Below are 23708 nucleotides of genomic sequence, written 5' to 3' on the forward strand. Positions count from 1 at the left end.
CATATTCCCAGGTCTTTGACGTTAGTGGCACAGATGTTAGTGCAATCCAGCACTGTAGTTAAAAGTTTGTGTGGATTTTATTGGCACGTTTCTTCAGATGACATAACAGGTAATATTTTCTTAAAGTCTATTTTAAAGACCTCGGTTGAGTCGTTTATCCAATTTACAAAGATACAAAAGAAGTGACATTATCAGTAAAAAAAACAAAAAAAACAACAACAACAACAACAAACAAAATATATGTTTTGCATGCATGTTTTTCCACATCTCCAGTGAAACAGTGAAGGCTCTGCACCAAGAACATCTGATATATTAATCAACTGAGACAATAAAAGTCATATCATATCTATTTCTGATTGTTTGCAGGTAAAACAGCTAAAGTCACGGGGTAATAAAATGACGTAAACCCACGCAGAAAATATTCGCAGTCATGCTCCAAACGTGAAGTCGGTGCTGTACACTAGTACAGGTGGTGACCCCAAACTCTTCATGCCAGGAGGATGAGACAAAAATGTAATTATGAGTGAAAAAGAGGAAACAGCTCCACATGGCCTCGGGGATTGGCATAACCTTTTGTGGCGGATAGTTCAAATTAGACCGGTGTCGCTCCAGACCCACCTTTGATCCCGGAAACTTAACTTCTGCAGGATCCAGAAGAAGGCTTTTGCATTTTTAGTTTATTATTATGTATCTTTACTTTTACTCCGTGTCTGCGCGATGACCCGAGATGCATATCACACTGTAGCTGCCAAAAAGTGACTGTCTGCCAAAAGGTGATTTCCGGTATTTACCAAAAAAGGGACTTTCCGTATTTAAACTGCTGTAGAGGACTTGTTGGCCTATATGCGAAATATATGTCAAATGTGTCACTCATGAATGATTGCAAGTCACTTGAGCCACAAACACCATTATTGTCACAAGGTAGAAGCACTTTTTGGTGAAGAGGATTTTATATATCTTATATATATATATATCTAGTTAAAATTACATAAAAACACGTTGTTGTTTTTTTAAGCGTGATCTGGCCAAGAAGGTACCTGAAATTGCAACAAATATAAGAATAGTTCTGTAAACATATTTTAAGTTGACAAAAAAGACCAGATTGGTTATAATGCGGGTATAACTAAGATTCATAAAGATACATTAAAAAAAAACAAGTAACTTTTAAATTTGTATTTAGATCCTTTGTAAATCCTGTTCACTAAAGTCTATTTACCAATATACGTGAAGACATTACACATACACAACACATGGAAACATTGGAAATCAGTTATTGGCAGGCGATCACTTTTTGGCACACACCGGTCTGCTAATTTGAAGCGTCCTCCTGTTCTCCGCGAAGGTAACGTTTGCGCTGCGTTGCGCAAATGAGAAGCGTGTGTTCTCTTTGCACAATCCTCTGCACAATCCCTGAAGTTAATTCTGTAGAGTGAGTCGTGGGTTCACGTTTCGCCACAGCTTTGTAAACTTAGATCATGTGGGGTCACGCAGAGGTTGGGGCGGCCCTGTAGCCGTGCGTCAAGTCTCCACAGATCAGTTACAATGTAATGGCAAAGGAATGTCGCTCGGTCCTGGATATTCCACGGAGCTTTGGGTCTAATTAGAACCAATTTGAGAATTGGATGTCATTTCATCCTTTTAGAAAAATACTGTCTTTTCACAAGCATATGGCTACTGTTGAACTTGTTTGTCTAAAAACATATAATATACAGTTATATATATTTTTAAATAACGCTTATCTGTTTGCTCTCACAGGATTCAAAGTTTTTGTTGTGTTTTTATTTGACAAATAAAAATAATGCTGTAAAAAGTTCAAGCGGAATTTACAGATAATTAAATGGCTGGTTAACACACACATTTTTATCACACACACGCACTCACTGAGTCTCTGCCCTGCACCACCCTCAGTCTGCTGCGAATCCCAGGTTCCCTGTGGTGTACCCATGTTGAAGGCCCTGCTGTTAGGGATCCTGATTGGGCCTCACAGGAGGAGATTCCGGCCTGCCATTGACCCACACTTCTCTATGTTTCCACCCATCTCTCAGATCATCAGAGGCAGCCGTCTCCTCCTGCCTGTCGAACAGCCTGCTTTCATAAGGCTCCTGATTGTCAGATGGAAGGGGGGGGAATGAATCTACTACAGGTTTTTCAAAATCACTAGCAGGTCTTGCCTGAGTAGTCTGCCCTGACGTTTTTCTGGCTTGGTGACTGTCAAAACATCCCCCGTATGCATTCATACCCCTCCTTCTCCTTCTCCTTAGAAAGCCCGTGGCTCACAGGCTGTTCTCCTCTTCAAAGTAAAACTTCTCTGCCATGTGGTCTGCGTTGAATGCCTGTGTTGACGGCCGCCCGGTTTTTATGAACTCCTCATAGGGATCCTTTTTTTCTTCGTCGCTGTCTATAAAGCATTTAAAAAGTGTCATGGCGAGGAAAGAGTAGAAGAACATTACAAACAGGATATAGAAGTGAGCGTTGTCATAGGTCTCTCTAGAACTGGTGGTGGAGACGGTGGTAGCTGGACCGATGTTGGAGAGAGAGCTCACTGTGGTGTTGGAAACGGTCCCACTGAACTGGCGCTCGCTGATGTTTGTCCCAGTGTCATCGAGAATCTGCTTGCATCTGCTTAAAAGAGAAAGCAGGAGGGTCCGGTTCATGGTCTTCATTTTCAAATCAGCAGCAGGAAAGAGGCTCAGCAAGAATCACAATAAAGCAAAAGACACAGGGAGGAAAGAGAACTAAAGGGGATAGTGAATGGCAAGTGTTAGAGGCAGTCACTCGCCGCTTTAGGAAAGGCATGCCGTGAGCCTCCCACCCATTCTTGTGGAGACCTGATAAGGTGGTGTTTCAGATATTAAGAAGCCCACTTCTTTCCTTTTGCAGCCATAATGTGCACAACTGCACTCTTTTTTTTTTTAATGATTTCTGTAAAGATGTCATTTTGACCAGAAATTCATCAGAGTCCTTATAAGAATCCCCCCCTTATTTTTTTTCCAGAAATAACCTCTTTTTCTTTTCTCTTTTTGTAGCTCATCCTCTTTGTACTCTTTCCTTCACTTTCAATTTGGGGGTTGGATGCTGCAGAGACACTTGGATTGTTGTCAGCTCCGGTCAAGTAGTCTACTCATTTCAAAGAGTGTTGGGGTCAGAGGTTAAGTTGTCTCCAGTGTGTTGCAGCTTGACTGACACGGAGCTCCAAAGCAAACCCTTTGGCTTTTTCACTGGCTGTGTCTTACAAGTTGAACGCTTGCACACAAAAAAAAAAGTTTGGAGAGAGCAAAGAAAACAGTGAAATTAAATCTTTCCTTGATCTTATCACGTTTGACACAAATACTCAGCATAAACAAATTTAAACACACATCTCAAGACACAAAGTACTGAAAACACATGAAAGCACTAAACAAACGTCCGTGTTTTTCATTGATGCTCGCGTCCTCATTTTAGATATGTACCATGAATGGCGTGGACAGCTGCACAGCTGAGCTCAGAGAAACAAAAAAGGCAGGTAAAGTTGTAGCCTTTTAAAGAATGTACCAACTGGCTTGTTTTGGTGTGTGTGTGTGTGTGTGTGTGTGTGTGTGTGTGTGTGTGTGTGTGTGTGTGTGTGTGTGTGTGTGTGTGTGTGTGTGTGTGTTTCTGTTTAGTGGTGATAGCCAAAAGTCTTCCAAACCATCTATAGCCATGTGACTGACTAATGCCCCACTCTGTGCTTTTATAATTTACTGCAGCTCTGCTTTAGTCATTAAAGGGTGTGAAGGAGTGTTTATGAAAGGAGATATATTTATGATTTAGTGATCCAGAAATGCACCCCATCTTTAAAAAGCAGGTAGGAAACAACAAAGAAGGAAACTATGAAACACTATGAAAGAACTTTTAGTCGCTCCAAGGTGCTTTACGCCATCAGATTCTTTTTAACCTTCTTCTTACCATTTTTAGAGGTCCCCCCCCCCAAATTTATTGTAAAGGTAGTAAGATTCTGGGGGCTGATTTATTCATATATTATTCTGTTGTAGATAGGTGCAGATAAACAGTTTATCCATGCCTATGTTTTTAAATGCATTCCACAAATTACACAATTCAGTCTTACAACTGACCACTTTTATGCGTTTATTATAAATAGTAAATAGTGCTATATTTTACACAAAATGTTTTTACCAACAAAACAGTTTTACGCCATTGTAAATGAAGAGTGTAAAAAAAGAAAAAAAACATAACGAATGAGCATTATGTAAGACTTACTGAAGCACTTACATGTGCTTGTACAGGAGGACGTACAGAAAAGACACATGAAGACTAAATAAATAGGAAGTGGAAGTAATATTTGCAAGTTCCTTATAAAAAGAAAAAAAAAACTAGTTAAACACATGCAAAAGCAAAAATTAACTGTCAAACTGAATAATGTATTCACTGGCAGAGAATTTTTTTTTCTTTTTTTTTTTGGCTTCATGACATCACAACTATATGTTCTATCATTCATCGCTTGATGACTTCCCCTGATTGCTCAGTGCGTACAACCCAAAATGAATGACATTACGAAGACAGAGTGTGTTTTTGAGGTTATAACTGGGGAACATTTGATGCACGTTCATTTACATTACATGAGGTATGACTGTATTGCACTTTCTTTGGGTTGCAGCAGATTCACAATGACTCCACGTGGCTTCAGTTCATGTGTTCTTGCTGGTTTTCCCGGTGTAGTCACACGTTGATCGCCAAAGAGTTACTTAATTTACAGTTAATATCATTTTCCATGACACGGTTTTGATGAAGACATTCTTAGAAGAGCAGAAGTTCTTATGAAGTCTACCTTAGCTTGCATCTCTGCTACATGTTTAAAAAATAAAAATACTAAAAGGTCTTGAGTGGAATTACTTCTCATATCCCCGCCCTCCTACTTTTCCTCTTGAAGTATGGTGAATGATCAGCGCTTGGTTCTTGGAGCATGACATGACACACAAGCAAAGCAAGTGTCGGGTAACAAGAGCAACCGTGCCTTTGGTTCTGATTATCCCAGACAACTACCTTCATCACTTCACCTTCATCTCAGAACGTTCACTTCTTGCCAAAGGAGAATGTCTGAATCGCTTTAGCCCCCACACTATGTCTTGCTGTCCTGGGGAAGTTGTCAGAGGCAGCGGCTGGTGGTGTTTTCCAGTGACAAATGTCAGCGAGGCCTGGCAAACCTCTTCTTCACACCACCTTGGGAGCTTCAAATAATAAAAGGCACCTAAGGGGAACATAAAAAGTTTATTTTATTTGTTTATTTTATTTACATACAACAGAAAATCTCATGGAGGTTTAAGTGTGAAATGGACAGTTAAATGTGAGACGTGATGTTGGTAGGGAGGGATGGTGAGAGCAGGTGGGAAAGAAATCTGGGACCCTTTGGTAAACTTCGGAATGAGAAGCTTTGAGAAAGCTCTGAGAATAAGTCTGGACATAGTTTGTACTTGGTGAGGTTGGTTACACTGCGCCGAGACAGAGCCTTAGCCTGGATCTCTGGCACTGCTTCACTGATCAATAACAACTCTAAATCTGACCTCCAGTGGGACACATGGTTCTAATCCGGACCTGCCAAGGGCCATAATCACCCCCTGTTAAAAAGCCTCTTACCCTGCTTTTATGCAGATACACGTACACGCCTGCGCACACATAGACACACATCCATTTGCCCCCCCCCACCCCCCAGCTACATATGAGTCCCTCCCAGGACTGACTAAATTAATGACATCAAGATGTTGCCACTGATGGGCCAGTCAACATTTTGGTAGTGTACTTCAGATCAGGCCTAACAGCAGACTGCACACTCCCCTCTGGCCTGTCAAACGCACTTCGAGACACGAGTCCTTTCATTTTGGCGGCGATCTTTGTTACACAGGGGTCATTACATGGCTAGGTGAGCTAGACTGAGGATTTGATGGGCAAGCTCATCATACGCAGGGGTCACGAAAGGACAGTGAGTGAAAACGTGTGTGCTGGGATAAGCTTCGGGCCACGTGGATAGCCCGATGATGGTAATGTAAACTGAGGTAACCGCGCTGCAAGCATTCCCTAAAGTTTAATGTAATTTCAGCGCAGTGCTGGGCGATTTGAGAAGCTCACTCATCAGAAGGATCTGCGCAATTAAAGCAGAGGTTATGGTTTAGGCCTTTAAACAAACCTAAATCAGGTTGGAAGTCGGTATGAATTAGTGTTTTTGTTACAATATTATAACAAAAATTTAAAAAATTACATTGTACCTTGCTCTGACTGTACTGTCCATACTGGTAGGAAGGGTGGTGGTCCACATAGGCTGAGGAGGAGTAGGAGGGCGGGCAGTAAGACTGAGTGCTAGGCAGGGCGGGCATGCTGGTCAGGCCTGGTAGAGCCTCCAGGCGCTGGGAACCATGACAGCTAGCAGCCATACCACCATTGGGCTCCAGGCTCCCAGTCAATGGGGAAAGGGCAAAGTCACTCTGGGACTGATGTGGTACTCCACCTGGATTCAATAGGCCCATCACCTGAAGGCAGACAGAGGAAGTCTTGATTGTTTAGAACAGGAACTGGATTTAATTGAAGAGATTTTCTACTTACAGCGTGACCTTCAAAATAAAATATATTGCAAAGTAAATTTTGAAAAATCCCAAGGCAGTATCATACACTCATTTTATCCACTCCACACAGGTGGGCTGAAGTGTAAGCGCTCCTTCTCTCCCCCCGTTCACTGTCATAAATACATTATTACTAGCTTCCGTCACACATATGGTTCTCTTTATTTGGAATAGGAAGCTAACAGTGGCCAAAGCTTTAGCCCACTAGTGGAATCTGTTATAGTTCTTATGTCGTATTTGCAGAAGCAGGTTAATAAAAATATTGGAGTATTTTTCTCTCATTGTTTACACTAGCCAACTCGTAGCATTTCCTTGAAATTAAACCAACAAAAAAAGAGTCTAAATTTGCTCAGTGTTGATTTTAAAAACAAAAACGCTGAGAACGTGATGTTTATTTTTGCTTAAATTCTGCCTAAAAAAAAAAAGCAAATTTCACTTTCACGCTTTCACTTTCCCTTAATCATCTCACTTTCTCTTGAGACAAAAACCACAGTGTCCTTGTGAGGGCGAAGAGGTCAAAGGTTAGGTGGGATTGAGGGGTGGGGTGTGTTTGCATATGTGTCTGAGCACTACATCTCCTACAAGCATGCAGCAGTAGGTGTTTGCATGCGCACGTGTATGTGTATTAGCAGTTTTTTGCTCCGATGTCAGGGATGTAGGGGTATCAATGATCCACCGGGAACAGCTGCACAAAGGTTTGCGTGAGAGGCAAAGTGAAGTCATTAAAATGTCTAAAAATGGACAAAAAGGGAGAACAAGAATTACAGTCCGTGTAGGAGGACGCAGAGCCGAAGCCAAGAGCAAAACCAGGAACTGTCTAACTGAAAAGAAAAAGATAAAGAATGAGTAGCGCCAAGTGGTTTAAAAAACAAAGGCTTTCACAGCGGACAGTCAGTTGGCGCACACACGCACATGTATGCTACAGAGGCAGCTTCGAGGGTGGCCGTGGCTCAGGTGATAAAAAGTGCAGTCTTCTAGTGGCATGGTTGCCAGTTTGATCCCCAGCTTATCAACATACTGGACAAGACACTGAACTCCATTTAATTCAAATGGCAGGCCAGCACCTTGTTTTCCACCCTTGTTGTATGAGTCGTTTGTCAATCAGAAATGCACTGCGATGCATTTAATTGAACTTAGTTAAGATTAAAAGCTGCTATATTAGTTCAAACTATTTAATTTCTTCAGTTATTTTTACATATTTTTTCTTTTTTCCCCTTTAGTATTTAGTTTCCATTTGTGCAGTCTAAATATTTTTGAACACGCAAGGCTGATATCTCAACTTCTGTTTACGTAGATTTCAAACAATACAATTCAGTCATGTTTTAGTAATTAAGACGTTTTATTTTTTAGTTAATATTTGATTAATAATGAATGAAACTAGGCCTTGCATGTCGCAGTACCTTCAGCCTTAAAGCTATTGTGTCTTTGGCCATGTGAGATCATTTGTATTGTAATGTAGCCCAGAAAAAAGAAAAAAAATGAGATGACAAATTTCACACCCATCGTTCTTCGCTGTATGAAAAGTTTGGATGGATTTCTCACTGTTGGTATTCATTTACACTCTCACATCCCTCTCCCCCGTTCCTACCAAATTGCAGCTCAATATCCAATGAATACTTAATCTTAGATATTCCCCGTGCATGTTTTTGCTATGAATCTACGAATTGTATTTAAGGATTCCTTGATTGTGTCTTCATCCAGTTTTGTTCTTGTGAGTCTTTCATGTTCTCTGGTCTGTTATTGTAAAATAGATTTTGTTCTCAGACTGCCTGATTAAATTAAGATATTTTTTTTTTAACATTTTTCCCCACGTGGTGTTTCTTTACAAAATAAAACATATAGTACACATGATTGTGTTGAAATGCATGCACCATGTGTGTGCAAAGGTTAGTTTGCGTTGTATTTGCATGGCTTTCTGTCTGATCTAGGTACTCATGCCCTCTCTGTCTCCAACTGAAACAGCATCAGGTCCTGGTAGTATGTGTCTGTTTTGAGGTTGTTCCGGAGATTAGGACTCGGGGGGGTGCAAATCCTGGCCGCTTGCTTCCTTGGTGAGAAAGGATTGCTTTGGTATGCACCAGATCAGCAGCGAGACACAGGAGAAAGGGAAACCACTCGCGTGAACGCTACTCCCAAAGCAGAGCTAACTGTTCAGACAAGAATATCATCTATCTAAAGTAAACCTTATCCATATCAAAACTCCACGGTCCCCTCCATATCGGGAGTTGAATGAAACCCCGAAACGTCTGAAGGATCCAGTAGAGTAGATCAGATATTATAGACAAATTTGGAGGTCAGATAAACGGATAAATCCAGCAAGGATTTGATACAAATTTGACCAAGCTACGTAGCTATATGACGAAACTGAAGAAGTAAAGTTTTCTGAGTGCAGAGAGGTCTTGAGGTATTAACTATCAATGTCATAGAATTTAATAAATTCTCATTTTCTCTGCCTTATTAAGTTAAAATCGGGAAATTAATTCTATCCTCATCTGAAATCGAGAAAAACGCATTGTAATGTACATTCAAACAGCTGCAATGGATACATAAATTAAAACAAATTAGCCAACAAAGTGAGTCATTTACATAAATTACACACCTTGTTACGAAGGGCTAGATTACTTCATTCCAATCAATTAAGACACTGGAACATTCAGTGATTGCAATTCCAGACTGAGAAAACATTCGAGGCATGCCGTCCGATTTGCAAGATGAGATGTCCGTTTAAATGCAGAGCGGCCCACTAAGGTTAATGTTGAAACCATCCATGAGGCCACAGCACCTTTGGCCTCTTTATTGGAGTTAAAGTCCATTGGTGACCCTGTGGGTGCAGGAAACTCAGCCCACAAGCATGAGCTCAGTTACAGGAAGGCTGCTACCAGCAAGCTTGCGTACCATTTACAAATTATGAGTTAGCAGACATGACTAACTTTGAATGCATTTAAAACCAGATGTTTCAGATGTTTGCCAAAGTGGTCAGTTATAGCTTCAGCCACAATGGTGCCACCTACTGCTTTCTAACTGTGCACCTCAGTGGCCACAACAAAGCTCTTCTTCTTCTTTTTTCTCGGTATATACATCCTCAGGCATTCACAAAGTAAGAAACCTGCCCGGAGCTGTTTTTTTATCTGAGCCTGACAGGAGTCTGAGATTCTCTCTCATGGGAATTAAGACTCAGCATGCATTGCATGTGAGCCCGCCACCCTTTGTGGCGGTTAAAAGCTCGTTTTACGCCTGTTAGTCTATCTTCTGAGCTGGTAGGGAGCCACTGATGGACACTGATGACTGTGTAATCGACCATAATTGTCTTTTCAGTTTTGATTTGTGTCATCATCCGACATCCGTACATCCTTCCTCACGTCTGGTCCTTTCTGCCCCTCCAAAGACTGACGTTTGCCACATTTTAAATTCATCAAGCTACCCGTCGGAATAAACAAAAATGAAAAGCTACCGAGTTCTTTAGCCTAACAAGGTGTCATCTGTGTCGCTGCAAAGCTGTCTATGAGGCCACACACAGAAGTGCGTGTGCCCGTGTGTCATTATTCCAACATATGGTGGACTTCTCGAACCGCAGCGAAGGACTGCTTCTTTTTTTGTTATGTGTGGATAGGTGTGTGCTTGTATTTCAGTCTAATTAATGTTTGTTTATGCAGAAGTACAATAACTTGGCGATAAATGTATTGCTGTGTATTTTAACAACAGATTGGCAGACTGACCTGCGGTGAGAGGCTGTTGCTGATGGTCGGGTTGACGGCGTTGGTGTGTCCTGCTGGGGCCACAAAGTTTTCTGAATATCCTGAGAAGCCGTGTCGACCAGAAGACAGGCAGTACGCAGAGCTCCCATCCTGGGAACTGGCTGAGGAGCTGAGCCCACTCTGGTGCACAGAGGTGGGTGGTAGAGGCTGCGGTCGGTGGACTGTGCTGGGCTGCTCAGAAGCTGCTGGATAAAATTAGATGAAACATTTTATTTAAAATCCGATTATTCTTATAAAAACACAAACATGTGCGATAAGAAGAAATCTGCAAAATCATTACTCAGGTATGCTCAGATTCGTTCAGCTATGCTCACCTTGAGCTATAGAAGTCTGAGGGTAGGGGCTGTCTGACAGTTGATAGGGTTGCAAACCGGGCATAGCTGATGGGGGGAAACCACCAGGGATGAGGTGGTTGAACGCCATCAGTTGATTAGCCCCTGCTTGCTTCCTCCACCGGGCTCTTCGGTTACTGAACCACACCTGAGAGAGTAACATAGGCAAGTGTTTATTTTTCTCCTAACCCAATAGGGTTTGCCATCAGGCCAGTGAAGGTATATGTGCACATGCCAGGCCAGTCGGTGTGATTACAAGGAGCTGAACTGACAGAGATCTTAACATTTGTAAAGTGAAGTGAAATGACACACATTACTGCTTTGTGTGCCATGGCTGGTCGCTGGGTTCAGATAAGGCTGGAGGGTTGTTACGGTTGTTAAACCCTATAATTAGGAAACCGTCTTAAACAAGAGTCTATTTTGTGATATTTGATGATCTTAACATAGCGCTTTTTGAGGAGTTTGCCAAAAATAGGACACTGTTTTCACACACGGTGGCTGTAGTGAATCTGCATTTTGTCTGTCTGCATGTGCAGGGGCAAAGGGTCAAGGGTTTTTAGAGGAACACATGTCTAATAGCTGTGAGGAATGCGTGGCAACATCTCAAGGCTATTTAATGCCCATGTGACACAAAGTCATGACGGACTGACACACTGCTATACTGTCAAGATTCAGGTCTCCAAAACTTTTCCGTGCGTGGGTCTAACCTGAACTCGAGCCTCGGTGAGTTTGGCCCGCTGAGCCAGCTCCTCTCGCGTATAGATGTCAGGGTAGTGCGTGCGTTCGAAAGCCCTCTCCAGCTCCTCCAGCTGTTCTGCCGTGAAGGTAGTCCGACTCCGACGCTGCTTCCTCTTCAAAGGCAGACCCGGCTCGGAGTCCACATCGGAGCCCTCGTCTGAGTGACTGGCTGGGATCAGGAAACAAACTCTGTGTTAATTCGATATTCAGAGGAGTCAGGCTGACACAGAATGAAACACTGTAGTAAATACTAAGCTGGGGTACAATAGCAGGATCTGATACAATAGATTGTGCTGAGTGCAACACATGGTGCAGAGCCACTTTAGATTGTATCCTCCTGCTCCCTTAAACTCCTCAGTGGTTCCTGAGGGGATCAAAAGCCAGAGGCTGCTTGAACATGGATTAAAGAGGACTACATCTCTCTGGGGTATCCATTCCCTGGGACACTGTGTCTCTTCCAGTCTTAGCCATGCTGTGTCCTATGCCGATAGGGTCCCATAGTGAAAGGCAGTCAGCCTTTTGCAGGTGCTTCTTAATCTGTTTGTTCAGTTGAGGGCAGGAGAGAGCAACTGGGTAACTGGGAGACAGCCATTGGGACCTAATTCAGCAGAAGAAGGGAATCATTGAATGCTTGAGACCATAGACAACGATTTCTGAATTTTGAGGGGGAGGTTGCCCATCTATTAAATAATGATTAAGCTCCACAAACTAGCGTGACAGTCTTCCATTGTCCACCATTACGTATGTGCAATCCCCCCCCCCCATCATTCTCACTCATATGCACACTCACAAACATGCATCTGCTGCGCCTGAGCTACGGGTTTTCACTCGGTGAATGTAGACTGTGACAATGTGTCAAAAACAGATGGAAATAAGACAGAGTTGGAATCCACTTCCAAATCCACCCCAGAGGGACCCCTTAAAGCTCATGAGGAGGGTTCACTGCACCTTTTCGACACTCAAACTATGCAGCAAACACCTCTACGCCGAGGGAGACGAAATAAGTGGCTCAAAACCAGACGGACAGGTGTAAGCAGCAGAAAGGCTTCAGCAGAAGACCGAAGCTTGGCTATTCCCCCCCAAACAGACAGACATTCTCCCTCTGCCCTTCAGATTTAAAGCTTTAATTAAAAAGTGCCAAGTCAGACAACAAGGAGGGGGTGGGGGCTAGAGGCAGAGATCTCCCCTCGCCTCTGGAGTCTCTGGAGCCAAGCAGGAAATGTTTGTGCTGGTTGCCAGTGTGTGTCTGACCAGGCATTACACACGGATTTGGCCTGAGGGAATGCTGCTGTGATAAGGACCGCCAGCACACAAGATTCTGATGCTGAGAAGAGCTCTTTATTACATTTGGACTGAGGGTGCCACGTAGGTGTATAGGCGATCAGTGATTGGTTGGATGCTTCAATAGGTTTGGAAAGTGCAACTCTGAGCATGGGCTGTTTTTTGTGTTGTTTTTTCCAGGTAAAGTTTGGCCTGAGACGCACTGAAGCACATTTTATATGTAAAATACATGTCCGACACAAAGAGAGACTTTGGATTAAAGTAAAACTTTGCTTATAAAAGGAAACTTATTTTGTATTTCTCTGTGCATTTTCTATAAATCAGCAACTTGAGGAGAGTACATCTCAAGATGAGGAAGCGAGCACAGCTATATCCAGTGCCATTACCATTTTAATAATGGGCGAACAGAGAAGGAAAGAAAAAAAAAGACAATGAATGACGGCAAAGAAACGCAAAAAATTCTTGAGGGAGGGAAGGCGAACTCATAAAACTCCTCAGAGGAGAAAGCTCCCCATTGGCATTGTATATCATGTTAACTACAAGGTTGGGGGTGGATCTCCTCGCCTGCACCCTTTTACCTTTTATTTCTGTCTTTCCTTCTCCTTTCCCTCCCTGTTTTTATTATTAGTAACTACTAAGAAAACAGTCCGTCACAGAGTGTCCTTAATGGTAAATGACAGTGTTGCTTTTGTCATCCTCTAGCATGCTCTCTCTCTTTTTCTCTCTTCCTCTCTCACTGTCTTTCTTTTTTTTTTTGTGGGGGGGGGGGGGGGGGGGGGGGGTGTTGTTATGTGGCCAGGCCTTTGTATCTTTGCAGGGAAAAGCCTGTGGCAGGGCTCTATTGGACCGATTACCACGCTCCATCTGTAGGAGCCATCAGGGACGCCCGGGCCCGCATTCAGGGGCCTGTCACCTGCCCAGCAGGGGAGTGGAGGGGGCTGAAGGGTGAGATGGGGGCTGTAGAGCCAGGGGCTGAGTGGGGGAATGAAGAGTGGGAGGGAGAAAGGGGGGGGGGGCACAAAGGAGTCTGGAGAAGGGCTACTGAGGGCTGTGGAGGGGCACAGCAGGGGAGCACCCCTTCATCCCCTCCCTCCATGGCCTGAGGGGCACAAAGTTGGGGGATGGGGAGTTGAAGGGTTGACATGGTGAGGAGATGGGAGGCTGAAGGCACCTGAAGAAGATGATGGGGAAGGCGTGCTGGGCGCCAAGCTAAGGCAAATTGGGGTGCTGGTTATTCTTTAGGACCTGTCCCTTAAATCTCATCAATTTACTTCACTGCTCTTGTCTTCTGCTCTCCCATCATTGCATCTGCATCTTTGACTTTTTTTTTTAAAACACTTTCCTGCACTGACATCAGTTTTTAAGGCATGCTGATGCAGAAGCAGGCTTGTTCCCACACATTCCCTGCAACAAAACGACAGAAGAGGATACTAACCGCACAAAGGAAGGCCTCGACCTCCTTACTTAAACACCCAAATCAAATTTTACGCTGGAGCTAAAGCACCGGGGAGCTGAAAATACTCCATCGCTCCTCACAGTTTGGCTCTGGCTCTGACGGGCGTCCTAACAGAAAGATAGATTATTATCCCACAACCGGAAATTGAGGTTGCTGAAGAATAATCCACGAAACAGTTGTTTCAAAAGAGAGCAAGATGTAGTATAATAAACTAATAAGAAGCTAGTTCAGATAGCAGAACAGATATGACTGTGTTTATCGCAGTTTAAGGAGCTCAACAAGTGAATTCAACAGGTTCCTTTCCCTGATCAGAAATTCAAGACAAAAAAAAAAAAAAAAAAAAAAAACAAGTGTATTCACAGACGAGCGTGCAGGCAGATAAAATGCAGAGGGCAAGGACAGTGCTGCAGACCCACCATGCAAGATAAACCCAACCACATATTGATCGAGAGAGGAGACTGACAGGCAGGGAAGATAAACTCCAGAGGGTCACAGATGTGAACTTGGGGAATGTCCAGTTCCATTAGCTTCACCTGCAGCAGGAGTGCCTCAAACAAGCCAAAAAAACCCAAGAGAGGGTTTCGACTGTTAGGAATAAAGGCTGCTCTTGTGTATTGCAGAAACTACCTCGGCCAGGGCTTGCCTTGCCAAGCATTCACCCCCCCCCCCCCCCCCCCCTCCACTTACCCTTTCAAGAGATGTTAATATGAAGAGACACTGCGCTCATACATGCATATAAATTTACACACATGCACTTTGAAACGAGAAACAAACCAAAGAGGTGGAGAGAGAAGTGTGAGAGAGACTCAAAGTACATACTGAAGGAAGGAATAAAGTAAGAAATCAAAAAAGACGAGAAAGTCTCAAATGAAGAGGGAAACGAGGGGATGAGGAAACACAGAGGAAAGAGAAAGCGAAGCAGAGCATATGTGGCAGTTTATAGTCTCATCTTGATAGGGGCTGGCTTAGCCCGTCCTCCAGGGGCTGTTAATAGAGAAGGTAATTGAGCTGGTGACATGTGTTCGCAACACAAAACAAAGGGCAGAAGAGACAAATGAACTAGCTATTTGCCCAAGGAAGTAGATGTGGCCCTTTCAGGCCACAGAGCACAGTGCGAGTGGGCCACTGAATAAAATAGTGGCATGCCACATAGAGCCAGAGCGAGCAGATGCACTGAGGGAAAGAATGGTTAACTGACAGCTTATGGGCTCAGCTGGGGTTAACAGTTAAGGGGGAATTGGGAGTGAGTGGGCTGCTCACTTGACTTGCTAAAGAGCCCCCAGGAACCCGCAGCTGCCTGGGAAAAAAAAAAAAAAAAGGGGGGGGGGGGAGAAAAAGTGAGAGATGATGATGTGATGGACATAGAAAAAAAAATGGAGCGAATAAGCGGAGGAGGTTAGCACTTAACGGACAAAGAAATAGCCGGCAATATGAAGTTGAAAGATGTATCTCTGTCTAATATCGGTGAGGGTGACAAAAAAAGCACAAATGGCCCTGCGTGGCTATTATGTGTGCCCAGTGTGCGGTGGTTATTATTTAGTTCCACCGCAGTGCAGTTAGGTGACAGTTTCACGGTGGCATTTCCACCCTCGGGGCACGGACAAAGCAACTGCAAAGAACCCACGCAGGGCTGCAGCAACAGGCCAGTCTGCCGCACGTTCCAGTCACACAGAGACCAACCAGCAGAGCTCCCCATCAGCTCTGCCCTGTTAGGCAAAACAGACACCCGAACCAATTACCTGACGCAGGACAGCCGGAATATGGTTCTCGGATGCAGGAAAGATGTACGTGTTACAAAAAGAAGGTTATTTGTGCGTCATGGATCCTTCGGTGTAACATCCTGACACTGGTTTGTCCGTTGACAGCTTTTCCCAAACATTATCATAACCTCATTTCCTGGGGCCTGATAGTTTTAACAGTGAAGTGACCCCAGGTTAGCCCCTGACCTTTTCACACACACAGCACCGCAGCGGAGTCAGCCTCGCCACTGACCCTGCAACAAAACTGCACAGATACTCAGAGAGAAAAACCATCAACACATTCCACACTTTAATTTTTCAGACCCTACAAATGTCTATGATTTATTTATTTATTTTTACTTAAATGGTAGGAAATAAGCTGGAAACTAGAACACACATTTCTTTACTTAAAAAAAATGTTGTCTTCCTTGTTCAGAGTGAGAAAAAGAAATAAATCAAAACAGCAGCAGAGTTGCGTTGGCACGTCCGTAATGTGCAATGTGCTGGATGAAACTGCTTCACAAAACCTGAGGCTAAACAAAGTTAAGTGATTGACAACGCTGTCTGGCTTTACTCAATTAACTATCCCATTGTGGCTCTTCTTTGGAGAGTCCCCTCGCTCCCGACCCTTTTCTCTCCTCGCTCCTTTATCCTCCCCATCACAGACTTTTGCTTGGCTAATACTTCCAAGAAAATAGAGAGCTCTTTTTCTACTGGGGCTCCTCTCCTTGACCTTCTATTGCTCGATGCTTCTTTTTCAGTAACTTCACAGTGTCTTTGGGGTTAGTGGGGAGAATGCAGAGAGTACATCAGCGCCGAGGGGCCGGCTCAGGGCAGGACCCCAGCCCATTACTTCAAAGTTGGCCCGCATTCATTAATTGTCCTTTGAATTAATATTGGAGGATCACAATGTGGGTGCCAACAGAGAAAGAGGCTTTAATGAAGCATAGAGTCTGCATTCAGTTGCAGATCAGCCAGTGTGGATTTTTTCCATTCTTTTTTGGAGCAGGAGAGAGCGTTGAGAGTGGTGCCGACTAGCAAAATGTGAAAGTGCTGAGTATTTTAAGTAGAGTAGAAGGGCAAAGAAGTATCTATCCACCCATCCATCTATGAATTTGGGCTGTTTTCCCAGCAGTCTAACAGGATAAATAAGCATCATAAGCACTCTCAACACAGGAAAACACAGAGTGAGCCCCACATATAAATTTTTCCATTATCCAGCCCTGAGAGGAAAATGGAAATGTGGCTATAGCAGACATTCCTCTGGTTGCACTGAGGCCTTCTGTCTCCTGTCTCCTCCAAAACTCCAGTCGCATGTTCTACAAAATCTCTCTCTCTGTTTACAGTTAAGGGTTATTGCTATGTTGCCTGGATGCCTCTGTTCCCTGTGTGTGCCCGAAATGTTATCTGTTTATATACTTAGATGCCTCATGAGAGCCTAAGTTATGAAACTTGAAAATTGGATTAAAGAGCCTGTATGTAGCCGGCTACGTGCGGAAGTTTGTTATTGCAATAGCTTCTCCTTTGTTGGCGGTTCAGATCAACCTATATTACATACGCATTTCTGACCGCTTTAAAATACGGCACAGGCCTGAACGCAGTTGCAGACTTTCTGCTCTCCTCGCTCTCCAAATTTCCCCCTCATTCAAAAGCCATGCCAAAATCACAGGGAGCCAGTAACCCAGTTTATTTACACAAACAAAGTCCTACTCAGCTCCTTTGACAAAAGCAGCTAAATCTTTCATGTTTTGTCAGCACTTGATTCCTCCTGTCCCTCTGGCTATTTGCCTGCCTCTGGACAATAGAGGCAGGAGAATGGCAGCAGATTGTTGGAATGCACCTCAATGAAACCAATTATTACATGTTGACTGCGTTCACCATGGCAGATTTGAAAGAACTGAGCTCATTCATTTTGGCACCACGGGACTCCCTTTTTAAAGAAAAGTTATCCCTTTGACTGTTTGTATTTCTGAGCTTTCTTCCCCCCCGCCTCCTCCTTCTTCTTCTTCTTTTTGCCTTTCACCCCACTGCCATAAATGGATCCTGCAAGACTTGCTGCTCTAGCTTCAATGACTTTGGTTACTTTAATTAATTGTATGACGCTAAAGGCTAAAGTGCTAAGAGTATGGAGGAAAGGATGCTATCAATTAACACATCCCAAGAACAAGAACAGCGTTGCACAATTCAGTGTTCCTGTAAATATCACACACCCAAGATACAATGAGTTGCTTGACTGCTTTATTAACAAATATATATACACACATATATATAAATTGTAAACCAACTTGCTCAACCGTACGCGCTGTTTAAACTTTGTCAAGTCTACTTTCACTTATGCAGGAAATGGAACAATCAAACCCTTTCCCACAATGTTCCAGCCACTCACCAATGCCATTGGCCTTCCTGATATATACTTTAACCCACAAACCTTAGCAGTCCTTTTTTTCCCAGACAAATAAATCTAAATGAGTCAGCTTTGATCTTAGCACTTAAGGAAAGCCAACAATAGTGGTAGAAGAGAAAGGGGCAGAGAGCAACAGGCTTCTCTCTACCACAACAATAGCCTCTACAAACACCTACTTAATCAATATTTGGCCAGAAGACACTCTCTCAGTCCCCAAACCACCCTTTTCACATTCTAATGAAGTCTCATAAAAGAGGGGGGAAAGAAGAAAAACTCAACTACTTCCACAAAGAGACAAGAATGAAATTGTACTTTTCTCAATAGAGAAATGTGCTTTAAAGATGATTGCGTGTAGGATGTCACCTATTTGGTGGAGAGAGAGAGAAAGGAGAAACTTCTATTTATTTGTTTATTTTGTTCTGACAATTAAAACAATTCCTAAAAATCATTCAAATTACATTTTAAACATATTTAAACAACTAGGTCTTCGGCTTGGGGCGATGAAGCAAATCAGGGTCAAGAAGAAATTATGCGTATGAAATCATAATTTGCTGGTGTATCCATCTACGATCAGAATCTAATCGGATTTTTATTTTGTATCCCCCCCCCCTTCCCTTACAAATGAGTTGAAGAAGTTTAACAAGCAAGCTGGCCTGATCAATACTGTGGATGTTCCTCGTCTGGTGGAGGGAAGTGCCCACAGTCACTCCATTAAATGTATGCGCCCTAGGCGGAAAGGAAAGGGGCGGACTTTTTCTGGGATGAAAGTGGAGAGAAATAAAAGGGTTCGGGTTTAATCTAGTGAAGAGTGAAGAGTTTCCCTGCGCTCGCTCGCTGAAGGCGTCATGCTCGCTGCGCAAAGACAAAAAGCGGCGATAAAAGCTCCGTGCGCAACAGTAACGGAACCGTTCGATTTGACTGGCGTGAATTTAACACATCTCCACATTTCACAAAACTGCGAGCCTTTTGTGAGCTGCGGAATGCGTTAACTCAAAATAGAACAAGAGTTCGCATTTCAACAGAAATATATTAGGAAACTCTGCATTATTTAGGCTAAAACAGCAGCATAATTACTCCTCGTGTAGCAACTATAAATTCAATCACGTCTCCAATAGCAACAGTTTCATTTCAGTCCTCAACAGGTCGAAAATCAACAGGTGATTGTCTGATTCTGGTTTCTTCCCTTTTTTTCCCCCTTTGATGTGATTTGTTCTGTAAACACTGACGAAATCCTCCAAACTGGTACTTTTTTGGAGGAGTCTATAAACCAGGTCGCACTGGGCCTGTTGGTGTCCCTGAATAATTCATCGCTCATTGCGGGTTCATAATGTCTTCTCCCGGCCTTTTGTCAGCGCAGCTTTTTTTTCTCCTCCTCCCTTTCTTTCCCTATTTTGAAAGAGCCTGGCATTTTATTGTACACCACTGAGCCGCTCACTGGAGTTTGGCTTTTTTGTGCGTCATACCGAGGTGTGACTCTAAATGGACTCGCGATGCTTTGTGCTCAGAAGTTCATTCGCAGTGTCCGATTAAGTGTTTAAAAAAAGAAATAAATTCTCAGGCCTGGGAGTTACACAAATGTTTGATTTTGAAAAAACTATTTGTTTAACTCTCACAAGTGTATGCGCATGCGTGAGCATCTGAGATTTTAAAAATTCAAACATTTCCAGAAAGTAATATCGAAATTATTATTATTATTATTCATTTTCTTTCTGATACAAACAAACGGCAAAGCACAAGCGGATTTCACCAGCCTGAAAAGCCTTGCTCATAAGCTACAGACAACAAAACCGACCACACACAATTAAACATTTAAAAGCCATAAACAACCAGATCTTACTTTTCTACTCAAATTCGTTTCTTAATTTTTTTTTCTTTATCAACATTCTCCTGGACAGTAACATGAGCACACAGCGCATTGAAATCATAAATGAAGAACTTACATCGATCTCCCAGAATGCCATCGATGCTGTGTTTCGTCCGTGGCTCGTTTTCCTCCATCGCCCTCTTCACGACTTCTTCATCCTCCTCCTCATCCTCACCAGCTCCGCCGAATTTGGAGCGCATGACGCGGCTGATGGCGCTCACTGAGTCAGACGGAAAAGTTCGGATAAGTTACAGAAAGAAAGAAAAAAGTAAAATCATTCTTTAAAAAAATACTTCATTATCAAATAATTAACAAAAAAATGTTCAGAATCCCTTACACCAACAAATTTTGCGCTCGTTTTTGTTGATTAAAATGATCCCATCACTTTTAAGCGGGGAAGATGAAATGATTTTTCTACATCGTTCCTTTCGGTTATAGTTACAATATTTTATAATTGTCTGTACCTGAGGGGACGTTGTTTCTGTCGCAGATTCCGTCTTTCAGTAGTTTGTCCCTAATTTCCCAGCTGAACATTCCCGGGTTTTCTCTCTTATACTCTTCGATTTTCTTGTCAATCTCTGGAGAAGCGGTTTGCTTCGGTGGGAAAAGGGAGAAATCATATTTAAATAAGGGTTATATATATATATATATATATATATATATATATATATATATATATATATATATATATATATATATATATATATATTTCTAGACACACGTTTTATTTTGGCTGAATGTCTAAAAAAGAAAAGGTTGGGGGGGTTTAATATCAGCTGTTGAATTTTTTTAATAACGATTGCAAATTTCCAGATTATTAAATCTGTGAGTTTAACAACAGTGAAGATTTTTATTTTGACGGGAATGTGTTGTCTGAGCGTGTTCTGAAAAGCTTTGCTGAAATAACCTGTGGACACTGGCTCTTGAATAATAATCAGACACAACATTAGCCGTCCCGTCTCTCACCTTCGGCTTGCTGCCTCCGATGGCCCCCGGTCTGATAGAACCCGTCTCCTGGTACCGGCAGAGAATTTTGGAGACGCAGCCGTGGGACACCCGCAGCTGACGGGAGATGACGCACGGCCGGATACCGTGATGGGCCATCTCCACTATTTTATGTCGAATGTGGTTGGGAAGAGGTCTGCCGTTTATGAAGACACCACCGAGCTGGTTGACCCGACCCTGTCCTAACGGAGTCGAGACTATAGACAACAAGAGGTTTAGTTTGTGAAACACCTGAAAACTAGACAACTTGCCTCTTATCTTTTCAGCAAAACACTTTGGAAACTGTATATGTATAAAATAAATAAACAAACAACAACTCCTCACAACTCTCATGTGACAGGCTATGTTGGAATAAGAGCAGTGAAATATGTAAAAGCATTTATAAAATATATATTGGCCAGCTGGACAACTGTGTTATTAAACACATCGTTTTTTAAAGGTTACATTTAGACACAAAAACTACACTTATGCTTAAATAGTAGGCATAAAATAGACATGAAATATTACAAATTCAAAACCAATCACCATATAGCGCAGTCAGACTTTCTCTCCAGTAACAGACATTTAAAGTCAAGTTTTTGTTTTTCGTTTTGTTTTGTTTATTTTTGGTTTTGGTTTTTTACAGTTTTAAAGATGTTCCGCAGTCACTTTTTCCACCTTTGCTCAAGTTTTTTTGCTTTAAGTTGAAGTTTAGTTTTAGATGTGCGAGCAGTAGCAGCTGGATGAGGTTTCTTACCTTCTAGAGAGTATCCTCCTCGCGGGTAATTCTGATGGGGAGTCGGCCTCATCATCCTCGGTAAACCTCCTGCAAGTGCTGTCATGTTTCCTGACTTTCTGTCAGGTCGCTTCACACGTTTAACGTAGCTACCTTGGTAGATTTTAATCCAACAAGACGCTCCTTCTTTTGTTAGTTTAGACGCCCTCTTTGCATTCGTTGAGTAACAGGTTGCCTCGACCGCAGCGCACCGAATTCCTCATAAGAGTTACTGGTTGCTTTCCGGTGATCGATGTGGGCTGAGGGGTGAGTTTAAATCAAAGTGCTGGTTGCCCTGGCAGTCCTGCGGGGACTATGAAGATGCTGTGCGAGGATGGATTGAAGTTAAACATTTTATCTGTGCTTGCTGTCCCCTCTGACTCTACCGCGCGCATGCTGATTGGTCAAAGATCCGGACGTTCAGGGCCAGGGGGAGCTGTGTGATTGGACGTCGGGCCCTCTCTTGTCTTTGGACTGACCTCACGAGGTCAGCTTGTCACGTCACAGGCTTCTGTGCGTGAAACTTCTCACAGCGAGAGCAACTCTTAACAAAACAAATTCACCAGATCTGTTCGATTAATAGTTCTTGCCTGGCTCTGCTGAGATGATGATGCCACTGCTGGGCCTCAAATGAACAGCGCGAGACGATTAGCCTACAGAAGCAGCTCGACTGCGGTTAGATTTTACAAATCTGACGATTCTTTTTGAAGTCATCTAAGTTTTCTGCTACCTTGAGAGTTCGCAATGAGTACTTTAAAATCAAATCAGTTAACACAGTCAATCATAACCTTATTTCAACAAAAAACACATTTTTTTATACATATAGATATTTTTATGGACATTTTCTTGGTGTTGTTGTTATTATAGAAGGGGGAGTCTAGTTGGTTTTTTTTTATCTTTTTCTAGGAGTTTCTTCACATACACCGTAATAAGCTCTAATAAGTTAGAAGTTGTCATGTAATCGTTGCAGTAATTTAACAATGAATGCAGCGCGGAGCAGTGTAACACATCCGTGCAAATGCTGCATTAGGGACACCCTGAGCCACATGTTGGATCACTTGATTTTTCTAAAGCTTGAGTTGTTGTTGTTGTTTTTAAAATAATTACAAGAAATGGCGATTTTATTATATTTTATTTTATTTTTTATTATTCTGTTCCCCCCAGGAATACGTTATACATTGGGTGACTGAGCTTATGGGACACCTCAGTCTGCTGAATTGAATGACTGATTGGTCAAAATAATATTAGGCAACATCATAACTTACATTTTCTGTGCAATGCAGTGATCACCGTTATATTTGTGAATATTTACCTAAACATGATGATGATCCTGAGGAGCACTGTGAAAATCTCAACTAAATGAAACTAATTTCATTTAATAATACACGTTTTTATTTATTTATTGACTGTTAAATGGAGAAACAATGGATGGGGGCACAGAGATTGTTGTATCGTTATTTCACTTACATCCCAACTTGGTGCAATCTTTCTGGTCCTTTCACTCCCACAGCATGTGGCTCAACATATCTTTAGTCACTCTATAAGACCCTCTGTTTAAAAAAAATCCAATGGACACAGAACATGTGGAAACATTATACGTCCATAAAAGCAGAATGGGGGAGATAGAAAGTTATTATACTAAAGTTCGACTATCATGAAAAGGATATTGGATCTACCATGTCAAATCAATTAGAGGGGTAAGCTGAGTCAGAAATGCGCTGTGGTGGTGGCAGCAGCGGTGAACCTAATGCATCAAAAATATAGAACAAAATGAACCCAAAACTAAATAACAT

The 23708-nt window shown here is 42.6% G+C and overlaps 1 protein-coding gene across 2 annotated transcripts; it reads right to left on the bottom strand.

The window, feature by feature from the left end:
* Positions 1 to 1757: 1757 nt before the first annotated feature.
* Positions 1758 to 22261, bottom strand: pax3a (paired box 3a). 2 transcript variants are annotated; one of them, XM_085388350.1, is made up of 9 exons: positions 21898 to 22261; positions 21123 to 21358; positions 20621 to 20750; positions 20233 to 20376; positions 11382 to 11581; positions 10657 to 10822; positions 10304 to 10524; positions 6237 to 6497; positions 1758 to 5224 (listed from the first exon to the last, which is right to left on the bottom strand). In XM_085388350.1, exons 1-9 carry the CDS (start codon positions 21980 to 21982, stop codon positions 5207 to 5209), a joined length of 1461 nt encoding a protein of 486 aa, XP_085244476.1. In that variant the 5' UTR covers positions 21983 to 22261; the 3' UTR covers positions 1758 to 5206. The 2 variants fall into 2 exon arrangements, with proteins under 2 accessions (XP_085244476.1, XP_085244475.1); XM_085388349.1 differs by having other exon boundaries at positions 10304 to 10527.
* Between the last annotated feature and the right edge of the window lie 1447 nt (positions 22262 to 23708).

Source organism: Rhamphochromis longiceps, linkage group LG18 (genome assembly GCF_057381845.1).
Source record: "Rhamphochromis longiceps isolate RC_006_pf linkage group LG18, R_longiceps_female_GT1.1, whole genome shotgun sequence".
NCBI lineage: Eukaryota > Metazoa > Chordata > Actinopteri > Cichliformes > Cichlidae > Rhamphochromis > Rhamphochromis longiceps.

What these genes read in the sequence shown, in the direction of transcription:
- pax3a (XM_085388349.1), bottom strand. Translation starts at nt 21,982, where the DNA reads ATGACAGCACTTGCAGGAGGTTTACCGAGGATGATGAGGCCGACTCCC. An exon ending in TGGCATTCTGGGAGATCGAT is followed by an intron (nt 11,582 to 20,232) that starts GTAAGTTCTTCA and finishes TCCTGATCCCAG; the next exon opens with CCAGTCACTCAGACGAGGGC. An exon ending in GCAACAGCCTCTCACCGCAG is followed by an intron (nt 6,498 to 10,303) that starts GTCAGTCTGCCA and finishes GTCTGCCTTCAG; the next exon opens with GTGATGGGCCTATTGAATCC.